Below are 18,669 nucleotides of genomic sequence, written 5' to 3'. Positions count from 1 at the left end.
TTTGTCACAGTATTTTATCACAGCACTAGAGAAGTAGCTAATACAAGCTGAAACCGTCTTCTGTCTACACAACTTGGCGCAAGTCCGGCTGGAGAGTCTGGAAAGTCATTCTATATAAGGCCTCTCTGCTCTCCCTAAAGGTAGCTTTACTGCAAGTGCATCCTAGCCTCTGGGACCACCCTGAGCTGTCTTCCTCCTAGAGGTCAGAAAGAGGCACCAGGGCCTGGCACTTTTTCATGGAGGCTTCACAGGACAACGTGAGGCCAGGGACAACCCTGGTGTATCTCCATGTGCCCATTCAAAGAGGAAATGGCACATGACACAGAGGGAGGCCCATACGTCTTTGGAGAGCCAGGAGCCAGACTTACCTTCTCATAGTTGGCGAATCCCCCCATGACAGCTGGGTCCACAATGCCGCTGAGGAGCATGGAGAGCGGGTGCACAGAGAGGGACTGGTCCCAGGCATGCTGCTGTACACAGTTGCTGACCCTCTCATTGGTCATCTCCATGGTTTCGATGGCGTTCTCCAAAGGACTGATTTCTTCCTGAGGAAGGCAGCACAGGGGAGAAGGACCCGTCATGAGCTCCACGGCAAAGACTGAAACAAACTTGCTCATTCTTCTCAAGGGGGAGAAATTATCCACAATCTGCAGGAGCGTAATGTTGTTAAGAGGCTGTTTAGGAGGGCCCCCGGCTTTTCTGTTGGTCAATTACAAACTCAGCTATTGAAAATCTTCTTAGGAAGTGGAATGCTGTGAAGTATGGGTTGTGGAAATGATTGCTTCTCAGAGTAAAATATCTACACAAAATGTTAAAAGAGGAAAAAAATCTAGAGCTGTAACAGGATTGTCTCTCAGGCAAATCTACCTCAGGGGCTCTGAAATGGTTGCTGGCTAGCGGATATGAGACTCCCGTGCCGTTGAAAATGGAAAATTCAGATGCCTCCTTAGCAAGAAAAGGCAAGTGATCTTGGAATTCCTCTATTCAGACCCATGCCTCTCATCACCTTAGGGTAAAGACTGCCCCATGCCTCATCTCCTTAGAGATTGCCCCATGCCTCATCTCCTTAGGGTAGAGACTGCCCCATACCTCATCTCCTTAGGGTAGGGTCTGCCCCATGCCTCATCATCTTATGGTAGAGACTGCCCCATGCCTCATCTCCTTAGAGATTGCCCCATGCCTCATCTCCTTAGGGTAGACACTGCCCCATGCCTCATCTCCTTAGGGTAGAGACTGCCCCAGGCGTCATCTCCTTAGGGTAGGGTCTGCCCCATGCCTCATCTCCTTAGGGTAGAGTCTGCCCCATGCCTCATCACCTTAGGGTAGAGTCTGTCCCATGCCTCAACTCCTTAGGATAGAGTCTGTCCCATGCCTCAACTCCTTAGGGTAGGGTCTGCTCCATGCCTCATCATCTTAGGGTAGAGACAGCCCCATGTCTCATCACCTTAGGGTAGAGTCTGTCCCATGCCTCATCTCCTTAGGATAGAGTCTGTCCCATGCCTCATCTCCTTAGGGTAGGATCTGCCCTATGCCTCATCATCTTAGGGTAGGGTCTGTGCTTAAGGAAAGTCAGAAAGAACAGGATGACTGAGTAACCAGGGTGAATTTTGGATGAAAAAGCAATCACAGGGCCGAGATTCCTCTTCCAGAATGTCCTTAAAACCACATTTCCCCAAAACTGGCGCCGTCATCTTCCCCACTGTTGGCCACATGACCTCACGCCCCAAACTTTGTCCCTAACATCTCTATCCAGAAAGCATGGTACGCTTAAATAATGATGATTTCTCACTAGCACCAAGGTATATATCAAATTTCAGGTCAGACTGGCCAAGAAATATCTTTCTTCTCTTCCTTCCCCTCTTCTTCTACCCTTTCCTTTCTTTGTTGTATTGAGACAGGGTCTTGCTACGCTGCCCTGGATGGTCTTTAACCCATTACGAGGACCAGACTAGCCTCAAACTAGAACTGATCTTCTTGACTCATCCTGCTGAAAGCTTATATAGGCATGTGCCACCATGCCCAGCTACAGGAAATGCCTGGCTCCAAGAATCCCTCTCTTCTTCCTCTCCCCTTTATTGGGTATGAAGATCTCTGTTTGTGAATGCCAAATTAGTGCTTACCACTGACTGTACATGATCATCGCAAGAATATTTCTCAAACACCTACTTAATGCTAAGTGTACCAGTTACAAAAGTAATGAAAACCCACTGCCAGCTCAGAAATACATAGGGGGACTAGTTCTTGGATCTTGAAGGCACCAAAATCTGAGGATGCATGAATGCCTGGTTCCAAAGCAATACAGTATTTACATATAACCCGTGCATATCTTTCCATATACTTAATTAATTTATTGCAGACAATATCTCACTATGTACCCCTGGTTGTCCTGTAACTCACCATGTAGACCAGGCTGGCCTTGAACTCAGAGATCTACCTGTCTCTGCCTCTCAAGTGCTGGGATTAAAGGTTTGTGTCACTACATCTGGCTTTCATATACTTTAAATCATCTCTGGATGACTGGTAGGATCTAGAGCTATACTGGTGGAAAAAGGCAAGGGAAGAGTCTGCACATGTGTAGAACAGAAGCTGCTGTGCTAGACCTAAATACATAGGAGACAACCCACAGCTGAGAAGCCACGGTTGGCTGAGTTGCCGAGAGTGGAACGACACATTTTGAGGGTCCACTGTAATTCACAGCTGGTAGGAGTGGATAGTTTTAGTAGGAACTCAAGACTTTCAAATACGGCGGGTCAGAAACATGCCCAGAATGATTAAAGCACAGCCACCACAAAGGATATCCACCCATGGCTGGGTGTTCCAGAGTTGGCTGCATGGAGAAGGTGGATCCCACACTTAACTTGATGGGAAATAACACCGGGCAGTGGTAAAGAGGACATGGAAGCCCATCTCCCCTAAATGACCCGAGGTCATTAACTACTTCAACAGCACCAAAGTCTTAGTTCCAAGAGATTTTCTCAGAGATAGGAGGAGACCGATGGGGGTGGAAGGACATGGATGAAGGTGGACAGAAGGAGAGGGAGATGGACAGAGGTGATGACAGAAGGGGAAGACGGCCATGGATCGAGGCAGACAGACACGAAAGGAAAGGAGTACAAATGGATGGGAGTGGATGGAGGTAGATGGAGGAGATGGAGAGGGACGGAGATAAATGCAGGTGGATAGACATGAGAAGGGGCTCTGCAGGGCAGGTACTAGGAAGGCACAGGAGGGCCTGAACACAAGATCACATGAAAGAGTGGGGGCTGCTCAGTGGAATCCACACTCTGAAGCAGTGAGGAGAACCGGCTGAGAAGACCAAGGCTCTCTGGCAAGAGGAGACCTTTTGAGCAGCACCAGTCAGGGATCAGTATGGGATGAAAAACAAGGTAATAATACGAGGGGACAGACAGAAGACAGATCAAACAAGGATTCAAAAGGCTAGATGGCAGCTTTGGGAAGTACTGGGGCAGGAGCTGCCGTACCAGGGACACAATGAGCTGAGAATGAAAGGGGCTTTGGGGACAAGGCTGTGGCAGACAGGCAACTCTCCAGAGGCATCCCAGCAATGTTTCTGGGCACTGGCGGCATTAGGGGGCGGGATAGGGAACAATGCCTCTTAGGCCATGAAAGTGTCATTCTCTCAGTGTGACCTTTCGGGTTGGTGTTGTCACATCAGTTTTACAAAGTGACCCTATTACACAAGTGTGCTTCTTATTTCCCCTTTAGAAAACCAAGTCAGCCCGAGGAGGCCAGTCAAGCTGGTGCAGAGTGCAGTGGAGCTGAACAAAAGCTGTTAATTGTTTTTGCAGACAGAAAGGCTTCCCACCACACACACCCTGCCGGAGTTATGGATTCAAATGACTCACTGTTGAAATCTGTTTGACTTCGAACCACTTGAGAATCCCGGGGAAGGTATAGGCTGTCGTGTACGTGGTCCTTTCAATCCACATGGTCTGGTGCAAGGAAGAAAACCCAAAACGAGACAGTGGTCAGCTTCTAGCTCACAACCGACCCCAAACCTCTGGCTCAGTTGGGTGAGAATCCATTCCCATGTGTCTTCGAGGGAATGGAACCGTACTCTTCATAAACTCAAGGATCGCAGGCTTTGAGTCTGCACGGGGTTAGTCTCCCTGGGCCCTTTCGTTCTAAAGATTTTGGAAACCTGAGGTCCAGGAGGTATGGGTGTGTCTCGCCTCGGGTCACATCAGCAGCAGGACCAGAAGCAGAGCCCAGATCTGAGACCTTCAGTCTCTCGAGGTCTCCACTGAGATGACAGCCTGCTCTGTCAATAATTAACAGGTAGTGGGGCTGGAGAGATGGGTCAGTGGTTAAGAGCACCGACTGCTCTTCCAGAGGTCCTGAGTTCAATTCCCAGCAACCACATGGTGGCTCACAACCATCCGTAATGAGATCTGGTGCCCTCTTCTGGCCTGCAGGGACACATGCAGGCAGAATACTGTATACATAATAAATAAATAAAATAATTAAAAAAAAATAATAATTAACAGGTAGTTAAACACTCTCCTGCAGGGGAAGCTCCAATCTGCTGTGTGTGCTCATCAGGGGAAAGACACTGCACTCAGTAGAAGGCAAATGGGCTGGAGAGACAGATCAGGTGGGGGAGTGCTCCCTGAGCAAGCCAAAAGACCCGGGACTGATCCCCAGCACTTATGTACAAAGCCAGGGGCGGTGGCACAAGCTTGCAGTCCCTGTGTTGGGGAGTAGAGCTGGAGGAAGATTCCTGGGGCTCACTGGCTGACCAGCCAAGCTAGGCTGGTAAGCTGCAGTCCCCAGGAAGGACCCTGTGTTCAAATAACAAGTGGGGGGCTCGTGAGGAATGATACCCAAGGCTGACTTCCGGCCTTCAAATGCTCATGTGCAATTCCAGCCTCCCCCCCCCCATCCACCACCCACAGAGAAGGCAAACCGAGCAAACTCACAGCAAACTCATTTTCTGGGTCTTTTTCTCCTTTCCGGAACGGCCGGGAATATCTGAACTGCTGCACTTCATTGGCTCTGTAGTAGCTGGGAAAGGACAGAGTGGCTGCATTGGACCTCATGGAACCAGCCCGCAACCACAGGTGTGACACACCTGACACTGAGTTTTACTTCTATGGCCAACCGGGCCACACTGAGGTCCTGGGACAGTCTGTACCTGGGTTTCACACCACCTCTTATTTTTCATACTTGAGAGTTTATTTTACCGCTCACAGTATAGACGGTACTTACACCGACCGCGTTTGGATGCTTTGCCATAGTGCTGTCAAGTCAATGTCACTGGCATGTGAGCTTCTCTAGAGACAGAAAGCAACCTCCAACCCCGGGACCGGCTGGTCCTCAGTGATAACTGCGTGGATATTTGGGCTAAAGGCTCCTGTGCGCACACCAAGTGAGGCTTAGCTTTCCCTTTGTCTCAAAGAAAAAAACGCTCTTGCTTTAACTCAGTAAGCTCCCATCTCACAGGCAAAACAGTCTGCATTAAGTCTTCCAAACTGTAGCAAATGAAAAAGCCTTTGCTTTTGATGCACTCCAAAGAAAGTCTTGCTGGGTAGCCCAGACTGGCCTTGAACTTGCCGTTCTCTTTCCCTCCACTGCTATGATGACAGGCATGTGTCATGGCCCACTTGACGGTTTTCTATGAAAGAACCACTCACTTCAAGATCTGCTCTGGAACCGGTTTGTCCTTGTAGCTGGGCGGCAGGCTCATCACGGGCTTTACAGTGAAGCACTGTAGGTCTGAGGACTTGTTAAGGAAAAGACTGGCCCTGCAGGTGCCACAGGCAGTGAGGTCCCTGCCTGCTTCCATCGCTCATCTCCTCTCGCTGCACTGAAATGGGCTCCCATATACACTGTCACAGTGTGGGACTGTCCTAGGACCCTCCGTGTGGCGAGACACCTGGCAAACCTCCTTGCCACGTGAAACAAGTGTCAGGAAAGTCTCAGGAGAAAGACAGCCAGAGATGCTTTTAAACCATTTCTTTTGGATATTCGTTCTCCCGAAACAGTCAGACTCCAGAGTCCAGGGAACCAGAACTGCTACCTTTAGATGCTACTGTTGCTGGAGTGAGTCCCTTCATAGGGACTAAGTGTTACAAATTTATCTTTCACACAGCAAACCTACAAGATGGATCATTCTTTTTTCAGCAGAGGAGAACTTTGGAGGCTGTGAGAAGTTAAAACTCAAGATTCCACCACAGGGAAGTAAAGTCAGGCTCCTGCTGGGTTGGGATGAATAGTGTTAGAAAGGTTTCCTCTGGCACCCTTACCAGTGCAGACACAGCCTGACCTCTGGACCTACAGGTTCTGTACCCAAAGGCAGATAAGCAAGTGAGGATTTCCTTCTGTACTGACCCTGTACAGACTCCCTCACCCCCACCCCTTTTCCTTAACTCCTGAATGATACAGTGTGACAATACTTACAGAGAGTTCACTGTATCAGGGACTCTAAGTCAACAAGGAGGGGCTGGGGAGATGGTGCACTCACTAAATTGATTATTGTAAAAGCATGTGAGGGCCTGAGTTCCAATGCCCAGCACACAGCTAAACACACACACACACACACACACACACACACTCGAGAGAGAGAGAGAGAGAGAGAGAGAGAGAGAGAGAGAGAGAGAGAGAGACAGAGAGAGAGAGAATTAGGAAGAATGTATATAGGCTATACGCAAGTTCAATGCCATATACATGACTTGAACATCTGCAGATTTGGGTATCCTGGGGTGGTAGAAAGAGTAGACTGGAAGGGTGTGGAGGTTTGAAAGAAAATGACCCCCAAAGAGAATGGCACTATTAGGAGGTGTGGTCTTGTTGGAGGAAGTGTGGGGGTGGGCTTTGAGGGCTCCTTTGCTCAAGCTATGCTCAGTGTGGTACTCAGTTTACTTCCTGTTGTCTGCAAATCAAGACGTAAAACTCTCAGCTCCTTCTCCAGCACCATGTCTGCCTGCATGCTGCTATATCCTGCCATGATGATAATGGACTAAACCTCTGAACTGTAAGCTAGCCCCAGGTACATGTTTTCCTTTATAAGAGTTGCTATAGTCATAATGTCTCTTAGTTAGAAACCCTAACTAAGACAGAGGGTGTCCTGGAGCCATTGGCTGGAAGGGTATCAATAACACAGCTGGATGACTGTGCGTGATTTCAAGGTCTGCAACAGAATCCTGAACTTCCTTTAAGCACTCCGCCCAACTCTGAAGTATATTCATTCATACTCAACATTTACTGGCCATGTCTTCCCTAAAGGCCCCAAAGACTGTGACACCGAATGGTTGAGGGATGAGGCTGATGGCTCTCACGGCACATCTGCCTGCAGAGAAGGAGTTGCACCTCTTAGTTTGTCTGGCTTGGCCTGGCCCATCCCAGGGTAAAGAGCCACTGGGCCGTTTTCCCCACGGCAAGGATACACTGCTTTGGGGATGACTTGATGTCCTCTCCTGGTGGCGTGGTACTGGTCATCTTCTCAGCGTTGGGGAACTGGGTCAGCAACCTCAGGCTGAAGTCTTCTCGCCTCTCATACTCCTTACCCCGGTAGATAAAGATTTTGTTCTGCAGGTCAGGGAAGCCAAAGGAAGTCATTAGATATGAAGGGTCAAGGGGCACCTAGAGCTGAAGATAGAGAAGGCCACTGTGCTCCTCCATCGAAGCTAAATCTACCACTTACTTAATAAGTAAGTGCTCAGTGACCATCCTGGACACTCCCAACAGGCAATGAGCAGCATCTATTGGGTGGCTATTAGTTTATCCCTTCTTTCCCCAGGTGATGGTCACTGGATGCAGATGTTGGTAGCTATGATTAAGGCTGCTATGAACATCCCTACAGTATTTTGGAATGATTAGATTTCTACTCACTTGAGTAAATACTCCCTGGTTACAAGCGGTTTAAATGTCCCATTCATATGTTAACATTTAAACCCCCCCCCCCCCCATTTAGCTTGTAGAATCCCTGAGGGCAGAGAGAAGTCTGAGTAACTTCAGGATATTTCTGCTTCCTCCCACATGCCTGGCACAGAGTGGACAATGTAGACACTTACTGAATGAGGGGCCATTGCTCTCTCATTGAGCCTGGCTAAGAACGGGAATGGTTTTCCTTCACCACTTTCTGTTGTTATTATTGTTTGTTTTTGCAGCACGGTCTCATGTAGCCCAGGCTGACCTCCAACTCACTATGTAGCTGAGGATAATCTTGAACTTCTGAACCTTTGGCCTCCACCCCAAAGTGTTATGACTAAAGGCACATATCAACATACCCAGTTGATGTGGTTCTGGGAATCGAACCCAGTGCTTCAAGTATGCTAGGCCAGTACTCAATCAACTGAACTACATCCCCATCCCATTCTATGCTTTTTAACTAAGAGTACAAAAGATAAAATATATTTAAACAAAGCTCAGATCTGAAAACGTTCTTTTTAAAGTGTTTGTTTCTCAAACTCTAACGTCACTGTGACAGTGGATACACTTTTGAGAAGAAGAACAGGGTTTCTCATACCTGTCACTTACTACTACAAAACTGCTTTTACTTTGGGGAAATGTTTGTTGTCTTGTTCTTGGGATACCTGATTTCAAAGTAACCCTGACTGGACAGAAAATAAGCAACAAAACACATCCATCCACCCTCGCCCGAATTTGGCCTGTGGATGGATTCGGCTGATGTTTTCCTTCTCTCCTTGCACCTGGGAAAGCCATTGCACAGAGAATCTGCCAGAATCCCAGTGGTGTCAGGGGTGTGGGGTGAAGAGGCCAGCACTCAGGAAGAGGTCTCCCTCCCTGACCCGACCTCCCACAGTGGGAACGTAGGCCAGCAGCTGCTGCTGCCCATCTGGAAGAGAGATGAGTCTCCTCTCTCCCCTTGAACCCCATTCCCAATGGCTCTGGGGACCACCCCCAGGCTCCTCACCCGCAGGAAGGAAGGGAAGCCCTGTCCATAGTATCCCACAGCAAAGTATTCAGGCTGCGGCCTCATGGCCTTAATGATGTTCTCATAAAACGAGGCTCTTTTTTTCTGAAAAACAAAACAACACATGCGGCCCGGAGGTTACCAGGAAATTGTCAGGGGAAGAAATAAAAAAGAAAACAGTCAGCCCATTTGCTGTGTTTTCTCATGTAACAGATAAATGGAAGGACTTTGGAGACCACCTTGTAAGCTGCAGGGTGACTCTGTTCTGGGATCTGATGTTTGGGACTTGGGCCTAGGATGGAACTAGGAGTACTTTCTGAGATCCACAGGCAGTATCTGAATTTAACCAAGCATGTGAGAGTAGAGGCTGAGGGATTTTCTACTTAGAGCAGGTGACTTGGACAGTCACCCTGGGCTTGACTGATGACCAAAAGGTGGTCTCTAGATTCAGCAGGTCTTCTGGTGTCTTCTGATGCTTTACTATGAATTCTTTGAGACAGGGTCATAGGTAGCTCAGGCTAGCCTCCAACTCTCCATGTAGCTGAGGATAACTTTGAACTTCTGCTATCCAGGTGTCTGGATTACAGGAATGCACCAGCATGCCTGGTTTTACGTGGAACCAGGGATTGAACAGAGGGCCTAATGCATGCAAGGCAAATGCTCTACCACTGAGTTCTAGCCTTGGCTCTTCTTTTCCTTTGTACTGTGAAGTAAGACCTCATACAGCCTCCCAGGCTGCTTTAACTTGCTCTGCAGGGCAGGCAGAACGTGAACACTATGTCCCAAGCAGCTGGGATTATCATCCTGTACTACAGCCATCCCTACCACAGTTGATTTAACTGTGACCGCTCTAGGTGACTGCTCATGGTCAGAACCATGCTTTTCTTAGCTGGATGATGGGTTACCAGAATCTTAACTCAAACTAGCTTAGAAATTATTGAGTAAATATCTGGCCTCTCAATGGCAGAAGCTGGTAAAGTGCATGAGTTAAGTTTCCACTAAATGCTCCTGACAAATAGATCCTTAAGGAAAAGATTATTCTGTGACAGTGATGACCAGGCCTTTCTAGGCTCCCGCTGTAAAATTTCTCTCCATGGTCATACAGTGGGCATGCGGGTGGTTGGGCAGGTGTGCAGCTTGTTTATAAGAGCTGAACTGTGCCCACAGCCAGGCTTATCACACCGGCTCAGGAAACTGTCAATGCTGAGCCTTTCTGTGACACCAGAGAGGAAAAAAAAGGTAGCAACAGCCACTTAGATTCTGGCTGAAACACTCAGAGCATGTCCTGGTATGGACAGTGGCACTCTTGGGGGTGGGGGTGGGGGGGGGGAAGTCAGCCTCAAAGATGGGTTTCTTCTCATTGTAAAATTATATTTTATTTAGTGTGTGTGTGTGTGTAAGCATCATGGCCCATGGTCTGAGGTCTCCTTCCAACATGTGGAATGTGAGGGTTGAACTCAGGTTGTAAGGCTTGTCGGCGAGACTCTTTACCCACTGAATCATCTCACTGGCCCAAGGCAAGTTTTTGATGAACAGATGATGTCCCACAGTCGCCAGGATGGGGCATCATCACCCAGGCTCAGTGTCTCCCCTCCCCTCTCCCCTTTCCCAGTCCCAGGGGACTTCTAGGGGGACAACCTGGAGAACAATGGTCAAAGCTTTTGGGATCACACATGCTTCATTTTGAAGTCAAGTAAGGTCACTTTCTCCTTGGAAAGTGCACCCTTGACCCGGACTGGTTTCAACCCATAAACCAAACTGTTCCTAAGGGTCCCCTTTAGCAGCCCCGCTGGGCTGGCTCACACTTACCAGGAGACTGCCCAGGCCCTCATAGTCGAACACTTTGCTCTCGTAGGTCTCAGCCAACTCTTTGCTCAGTTTGATGGCTTTCTCCCACATCTTCAGAAGGAAAGCAGGGTGAGATGCGGAAGACACACAGTCACCGTCCTCGGAGCTGTTACCTCCCTACAGAATCCCTGGGACTAAGGAGTCAGGCAGGCTAAGCATCTAGAAGGGACCCTGACTTTCTACGCCCCATGACTCACTAAGCCTTTCTTTCCTGATGTAAGGCTACTGCAGGGTGAGTGACTCTTACCTGAAATGCCTGGGGCTACCAGTGTTTCCAATTTGGATTTTTTTTTTCTTTTTTAATTTGAGATAATTTCCAGAGACATGACTGGCTAGGTGTCCCGTAATCCAAAATGCTCCAAAGTCTGCAGCCTCCTTCAGGTCATGCTGACATTCCACGGCTTTAGAGTTCAGAACATTTTTCATGTTGGATTAGGGGTGCTCAACCTGTGTACCTTGGGTGTGCTGCCAAGAGGGCCCTCCTCCAGACAATCTGCCAGGACACGCGAGCCTCCACTGAAGCAGTTGGGAGTTGAAAGAGCAAAGTGCCAATGGTAGCGCAAAGGAGAGAGAAGCCATTCTTAGGATCCAAGAGTGGAAGTGTGGCTGGACAGGGTGGGTGGGCTGAGACTCTGCTCTTGAGTGTGTATGTAGGTGTGGATGTGTGGCTGTGTACACACTCATGCGGAGGAGCTGTCTGCAGGGACAGGAAGGGGCCAAATGGCATGTGGTATGGAATTTGGTGAACTTCTTCCATGGAGGAAAAAGGTACAGCCTCTCACACCTCTCTGCCTCTAAGGCCAGCACAACCAGGACCCAAATGAAGCCTTCTCATCATCCTGGTATTGTGTGGAACATCTCGTAGATGGGCACTAAATGAAGATACTCCCTGATTCTTTCATCTGTTTGTTTTATCTCCAATAAACAAACAGAATTCGAAGACTAACAAGGGACTAATAATAAGGAGTAGGTCAGGAGGCCATGTATGCAAAGTAATAAAGAACTGGCCTGCTCTTTGTCCCAAACTCTTCTCCAGGGAAATGAAGATTTTTTACTATTCCTGGTGCATCCCTGTAGGCTCTAAAATCTATGCTCAAAAGGTGACTAGAGAGAGCGCCTGTGTTATTATTCCTAGCCACTTCTGGAGTCACATGACCGCACATGCGCTGTCAGCAGTCAGGCAAAATGCTCAATCCTTCCAGGGCCTTATGTCCTATGTAATCCGTGCACAGCATGGTCACACAATCTATGGGCATGCTTGGCATAGCTACGTAGGCCCATATACGCATGTGTGAGGTGACCCGCTCCTTGCTCTCTCTCCCTCTCACCTGAGGTAGTGATCGCACCCCCTCTGCACCCCCAACCCCCACTACCTTTCTTTTCAGTAGGCCTACCTACCTCTACCCTTTCCCTTCCCTAATAAAAACTCTTACAGTGGGTTCCATTGTACCTCATGTTTTCTCACACCCAGTAAACAATGCAGACAAATAAATGCACCCCGCCCTCTAAGTTTATGTTAATGAAGCAACTCAAGGCCACTCTCTAGATCAGCAGTGCTCAACCTTCCTAATGCTGAGACCCTTTAATACAGTTCCTCATGCTGTGACCCCCAACCATGAAATTATTTTCTTTGCTACTTCGTAACTGTAATTTTGCTACTGTTATGAATCATAATGTAAATATCTGATATGAAGGATATCTGATATGTGACCCTTATGAAGTGGTCTCGACCCACAGATTGAGAACCACTGATCTAGATTGCATCAGGAAGATGCTAGTCATGTGATTAAAGAGTTGGAGCTATAAGCTGGGCATGGTGGCTCACCCTGAGATCTCAGCACTCTGGAGGCAGAGGCAGATTATAAATTCAAGGTCGGCCAGGACAATGTAATAAGATTCCGTCCCAAAAAACACAAAAGAGAATTGGAGATCTGAGCCACGTATTATCAGCTCTGATTCAAGGGAGGCAAAGGGAACTAGAGATTGAGTTAACCCTTGGAGTTAATAATAATTCAATCATGCCTATGTTATGACAAGTTCTGGACAATTCAAATACATGGATTTTTTTTTTTAAAAGGTTGCTTTTACTATGTTGGCCTAGACTGGTATCAATTTCTAAGCTCAAGCAATCCCCCTGCTTCAGCCTCCTGAGTCACTAGAATTGCAGGTGCACAATATTGCATCTAGGGGACACTTCAATATTCTAGAGAGGGAGAGGACACTGGACCTCAAAGACCCTTCCAGACCCTACCTTGTGTATTTCGCCATTTGGCTGGTCCTGATTTGTGCCCTTTACAACAACACTGTAATAAGTAGATACAGCAATCTTCTGAGTTCTGTTGTTAAACCTGTGGGTGCTACCCTGAGCTACTCAAAATTTCTAACCAATTTCATCAGAGGTGTGAAGGATCTGAGCCCCTGACCTATAGCTGTCATCATAAGTGAGTGCAGTTTCTAAAAATAAGAAAGTTATGATTTTTTTACTTGTGTGAGTACATGAATGTGCATATGCACGTTAAGTGTGTGTGTGTGTGTGTGTGTGTGTGTGTGTGTGCATGTGTGCATACGTGTTAGGGCTGTGTGGGTGTGCTGGCCTCTGTGTGTGTGTGTGTGTGTGTGTGTGTGTGTGTGTGTGTGTGTGTTAGGGCTGTGTGGGTGTGCTGGCCTCTGTGTGTGTGTGTGTGTATGTGTGTGTGTGTGTGTGTGTGTGTTAGGGCTGTGTGGGTGTGCTGGCCTATGTAAGTGTGTGTAGAAGCCAAAGGGAAATGTTAGGATGTCTCTTCAAAATCACTTTTCTTGTTTGTTTGTTTGTTTTGTTTTGTTTTGGAGACAGGGTTTCTCTGTGTAGCCCTGGCTATCCTGGACTCACTCTGTAGACCAGGCTGGCCTGCCTCTGCCTCTTGGTGGGATTAAAGGCGTGCACCACCACACTCAGCTCCAAAATCACTTCTGTACCTTATCTTTTTTGAGATGGCCGCTCACGAAACCTGAAGCTTACCATTTTGGCTGGTCAGGCTGGCCAGCAGGTCTGGGGAAAACTTAGTGTCTCCTTTCAATCCTGGGGTTATAGGTACTCGTTCCCATGCCCTGCTTTTATATACACATCCCGAGGATCAGAAATTCATGTCCTTATTCTTGCATAGCAAGCACTTTACACACTGAGCCATCTCCCCAGCCGATGTCATTTTGTTGGTGACAGGGCCTTTATCCTGTGTGCTCTGTGCTGACTCAGCACTCAGCATTAGAAATGTATTCACTATAATCTTTTTTTTTTCTCTTTCCAGTAGTAAAAAAACAAAACAAAACCCAGAGAACCCAGCACTCACTTTGCCTTTGTCAAAATAGGATATGATCTCTTGATACAGCTTCTCTTTAAGTTCCTGCTGGGTATAAACGTAGTAGCTGTCCCTTTGGAGCAAATGGGGCACACAGGGCTTGTCCGACCACTACGAAGAAGAAAAAGGAACACGGAGATGAACGGAGCAACACTCCAGACCCAAAAAGTCAGGAAGCGACTTGTGTGCAGGCAGTCAACTCATCCATATTGTGTTTTAAGTTATTTACTAAACACAAGACGACATACACACGGACGCCCATATGTCAGCTTCACTTGGAAACAAGTGCCATGCCAAATGGCCAGGCACCTGCAGCATTCCCCGGGAAGAGGGGAATGGAACGAGCCAAGCTAAACCAGCACACTGCCGTGTGGAAGGCATCTTGAACACCATCAGAGGAGAGAAACACGCTAGGGCTATAACCACGGGGGAGCAGATAAAACTGTCACTGCCTGTGGACATTTCCTTCTCCTTAGTACCCGGCAGCCCAGGGCAAAACCACAGACACAACGCTGGGAACTAAGAAGCAAAGGAATAAAAACATTTGAGGACCGACCTTGGCTACAAAGAGAACAGTCACACAGAAGACAGCAGAAGCAAACAAATCCATCCAAATGAAGGCCATCAGACATCACCAGGGTTACACAAGACTTGTGCGCAAGGGACTCGGCTGTGCCATTCAAAGGCACAGTAGCAGCCCTGAAGAAAGGGAGCGTCTATGCTTAGACAGGGGAACACTGTTTCATATACTTGTAGATTCTTACTAAAGCCCTTCTTTGGTGGCAGTGTGGATCGAATCCAGGGCTTTATGCATGCTAGATATGAACTAGGCCTCCAGCCTTATTTTTACATTTCTAAAAGTTTGAAATAAAGGGTCTCACTGAGTTGCCCAGGTTGGTCTTCGGGGCAGGATCCTCCAGCCTCAGCCTCTTCCCAATCAGCTGGAATTACAGGTCTATCCTTTCAGGCTCTGCAAAGTCAGTTTCTTCCCTCCTTCCCCTTTCCCTTGCTCTCCATTTCTCTCTCTTCTCCACCCTGCCTTCCCCTTCTTCTTTCCTTCTTTCTCCAGGGCCTGAAAGCAGGGTATGAGGATGCCACGCGAGTGCTCTACCACTGGGCTACATACCCTGAGGGTCAAGTCATTGGAAACTTCAGGGTTCTAAAGGCCAGATGAAAACACACAAAGGGACAGGAAGCAACACTGGGGGCGGAGGGCAATGAGGAGTCACCACACCAGACGATTACACTGTGCGGAATTAGTCATTACAACAATGTATCGCCAGGGCATGCACAGAGGGAGGACCACATGCAAGGAGATACTAGAAGGAGCCCTCCTCCACCACAGAGATAAAGCCAGGGAATCAAATTCAGATTATATTTAACAAATACCATCTCTCCTGAGTAGCTATCTGGGGAGAAAAGCAGAACCCATGCTTCATACTTTACACCAGGATAGCACAATTTAATTTTCTTTTCTTTTGCTTTTCAATTTTTTTTGAGATAGACTCACCCCACAAAATACAGGCTGGCCCTGAACTTGCTATCGCTGCCTGCCTCCGCTTCCTACATACTGGAATTATGGGCATGTACCACCACGCCCAGCTTGAGGATTTAACTTTCTGGGCAGCATGAATAAAAAGACCTACAGGGCTTGTCACTGGGGACCATTCTCTGGTGATAACCAGCAAACCTCACACAGAAAAGCCTTTAGTGTCCCAACCTTGAACATGAGATATGGATTTCCGGGAAACAGGGAGGCAGGGAACTCCTGCGTTTAGCTGCTGAGAATGATGCGTGCATATCATTTCAGAATCAAACCAAATCTAATTAAACTCTAGGAGAAAATGAACTGTTGGGTATTAAGAATGGAGGCAGAAGGTCTGGGGAGAGACACTGTAGTGCGTCAGGCAGAGATGCTAGGAGTCTAACCCAGAATGGCAGCAAGGGATTTTCTTCTTCTTCTTCTTTTAAAGAAGAGAGATTAAGGATACGGTCTAGACAGCGGGGCTACACATTCCGTTCATGGAGAATGTAGGAGGCATTGACCAAAAGGGAAGACTGGAGTGTGACTACGAGGTTATCACCTAAGACACTAGGTAGATGGTGGTCACAAAGAACAAGGGTGGGAATGAAGGTTGTGTTTTCAGCTTGTTGAGTTGGAGTTATTACCCATTCGAAGAGCGATACTTAAGTAGAAATCCAAAGTTAAAGGAGGACAGGGCTTGAAAGAATTGTTTGGGGTTTGGGACAAATAGATGCATCTATAGCATGCCTCACTATAATTTTACTTGGAGAGAGAGGATAAACAGGAAATTACTTCTTCCAAGTGTTTTATTCATTTGTAAGTTTTCTCTCTCCAGCGATTTACTAATCGCTTTACACATCATCAACGTGTATTTAATTAGAATGTCAATCACCAGAGGCCTCTAGGTTGTGCCCTGCTTCCTAAGGAGTTTTAAATGACAAATGATTATTTTCCCAGTCTTGATCTAAAAGTGACCCTGTTTACCCAGAAGGCACAAACACATTCTTAGATAAACTATATTCCTCAAATAAGGTTCTCTCCTACCCACATGATGAAGTTCACAGAATTCAGTCCCAAGGGACTGAACGCATGGCATCTGACATGCGTCTTCCATATAGGACCCATTTACCTGCAGAAGCTCAGCATGTAAGAGGAGTGTGTAGGCAGCTTCTGTGTAATTCTCACAGTCCCTGTGCAGATCTCGAAGCTTGTACAAGTACCTGGGAAGAGAGGACAGAAGAGGCCCTTTGTCACCAGGGAGGTGAGCTAGCATTCAGAGCATCCCCCGCCAGGTCCCAGCCTGCACACAGACCTCTGCACCTAACAGGAACACCTCCCTTCTCTTAGACAATAGACTTGTCACCTCCTAGTTCTCTAGCCCACTGCACCACTTCCTGTCCTGTGGTTTTCCTAGTCCCTCTATTTTGTCTTCTTAATTTTATTATAATAATTATTAATTTATTTGTATTTATTTATTTATTCATTTTTAGGTCTTGGTCGTCTTTGGGAGGCGAGGGAAAGCTTTGGAAATTCTGCTGATAAGTTGGCTTCACGGTCAGAGACTCATGGCCCTCAAACTAAATGCCACTGTGGGTTACTTCTCCTTCATGTCCCTTTGAATGCTTCTACCCCTCCTCAAATGCTGATGCGACTTGGTGACACACTCCCTCACACTGTACTTGTCTGTGGCTCTGTCTTCAGACCTCACTCACCCTCTGAGGCAGACTGCATACATCCTGTATTTGTAGGAGTCTATCAAGTCTATCAAGTCTATCAAGTCTATCAAGGCAGCAAGCGTGCCTTGGGGCAGCATTTTCTGGTTTAAAAATATACCACAAACCCATGATATAAATAGCCAAACCAAGGCATTTCCTACGCTTACCTTATGTATATGTCCTCTCGCTTCTTTTCTTTATAAAAATTCTGCCAAAAAGAAGGTCACAAAATACCAACATAAATGAAAGGCTGTTGATGAACTTGACACAAAAACAGCCAAAGCATAACCACCTCTTTTATTTTTAACTTGAAAGAGAGTGTGTGCATGCATGCAAGTGTAGTTGCCCTCAGAGGCCAGAAGAGGGCGTGAGATCATCTGGAGCTGGAGTTACAGGCAGTTGTGAGCCAACTGACATGGGTGATGGGAACCAAACTCGTATCTCTGGAGAAGTAGCACACACTCTAAACCATGAAACAGTCTCTACCCCAATTGCTGCTTTTCAACACTGTCTCTTTTCCAAAGAGATAAATATTAGGAGTTCATCACCTCCTTTAAGAATCATTGCATAGGAAGCAATGGGATACAAAGAAGTGGAGAAATTCAGACCATGCTTCATGGATCTCCCTGGGAAGGGGAAATAGAATAGATTTCGCAGGTGGACTGGGGGACAGGTGGGGATGAGACTAGGAGGGATTAAAGTGAGGGGGTAGGGATGGAGACAGGGGAAGTACGGGGAGAGAGAGAGATGACTGGAATTGGAGGGTACTTGGGGGTGTGTGTGATATGGAAACCTAGTGCAGTGGAAACTCCCTGGATTCTACAAGGATGACCCTAGTGAGGACTCCTAGTAATGGAGGATGTGGGGCCTGAACCAGCGTCTTCTGTAACCAGGCAAGACTCCCAGTGGTGGGACTGAGACACCAACCCAGCTACAAAACTTTTGACCTACAATCTGTCTCGCCTGCAAGATGTGCTAGGGCAATGGAGGCCCAGAACTTATGGGAATGGCCAACCAATGACTGGTCTGAGGCCCACACCAGGCGAGGGAGCCTATGCCTGACACTGCCTTTCTGTGGGATGTATGGCAAATGTGTTGCTAATTAATCAATAAAACACTGATTGGCCGTTGGCTAGGCAGGAAGTATAGGCAGGGCAAGGAGGAGAATAAAGCTGGGAAGTGGAAGGCTGAGTCAGAGAGACACTGCCAGCCGCCACGATGAGAAACAGCTTGTGAAGATGCCGGTATGCCACGAGCCATGTGGCAAGGTATAGATTAAAGGAAATGGATTAATTTAAGCTGTAAGAACAGTTAGCAAGAAGCCTGCCACAGCCATACAGTTTGAAAGCA

The 18,669-nt window shown here is 47.5% G+C and overlaps 1 protein-coding gene across 1 annotated transcript in view; it reads right to left on the bottom strand.

The window, feature by feature from the left end:
- Dock5 (dedicator of cytokinesis 5) overlaps window positions 1-18,669 on the bottom strand; it is a 196,355-nt gene that overhangs the window by 12,112 nt on the left and 165,574 nt on the right. Inside the window, exons 36-45 of the mRNA XM_059273411.1 lie at window positions 17,487-17,527; window positions 16,734-16,824; window positions 14,071-14,190; window positions 10,706-10,795; window positions 8,897-9,001; window positions 7,407-7,548; window positions 5,655-5,736; window positions 4,941-5,025; window positions 3,867-3,953; window positions 369-545 (exon numbers count right to left, since the gene is read on the bottom strand). Of these exons, the coding sequence (XP_059129394.1) occupies window positions 369-545; window positions 3,867-3,953; window positions 4,941-5,025; window positions 5,655-5,736; window positions 7,407-7,548; window positions 8,897-9,001; window positions 10,706-10,795; window positions 14,071-14,190; window positions 16,734-16,824; window positions 17,487-17,527 (1,020 nt within the window). The remainder of the gene's footprint in view (window positions 1-368; window positions 546-3,866; window positions 3,954-4,940; window positions 5,026-5,654; window positions 5,737-7,406; window positions 7,549-8,896; window positions 9,002-10,705; window positions 10,796-14,070; window positions 14,191-16,733; window positions 16,825-17,486; window positions 17,528-18,669) is intronic.

This window comes from Peromyscus eremicus, chromosome 9 (assembly GCF_949786415.1).
Source record: "Peromyscus eremicus chromosome 9, PerEre_H2_v1, whole genome shotgun sequence".
In the NCBI taxonomy this organism is placed as follows: domain Eukaryota; kingdom Metazoa; phylum Chordata; class Mammalia; order Rodentia; family Cricetidae; genus Peromyscus; species Peromyscus eremicus.
This window is presented reverse-complemented; position numbering and strand designations above follow the sequence as displayed.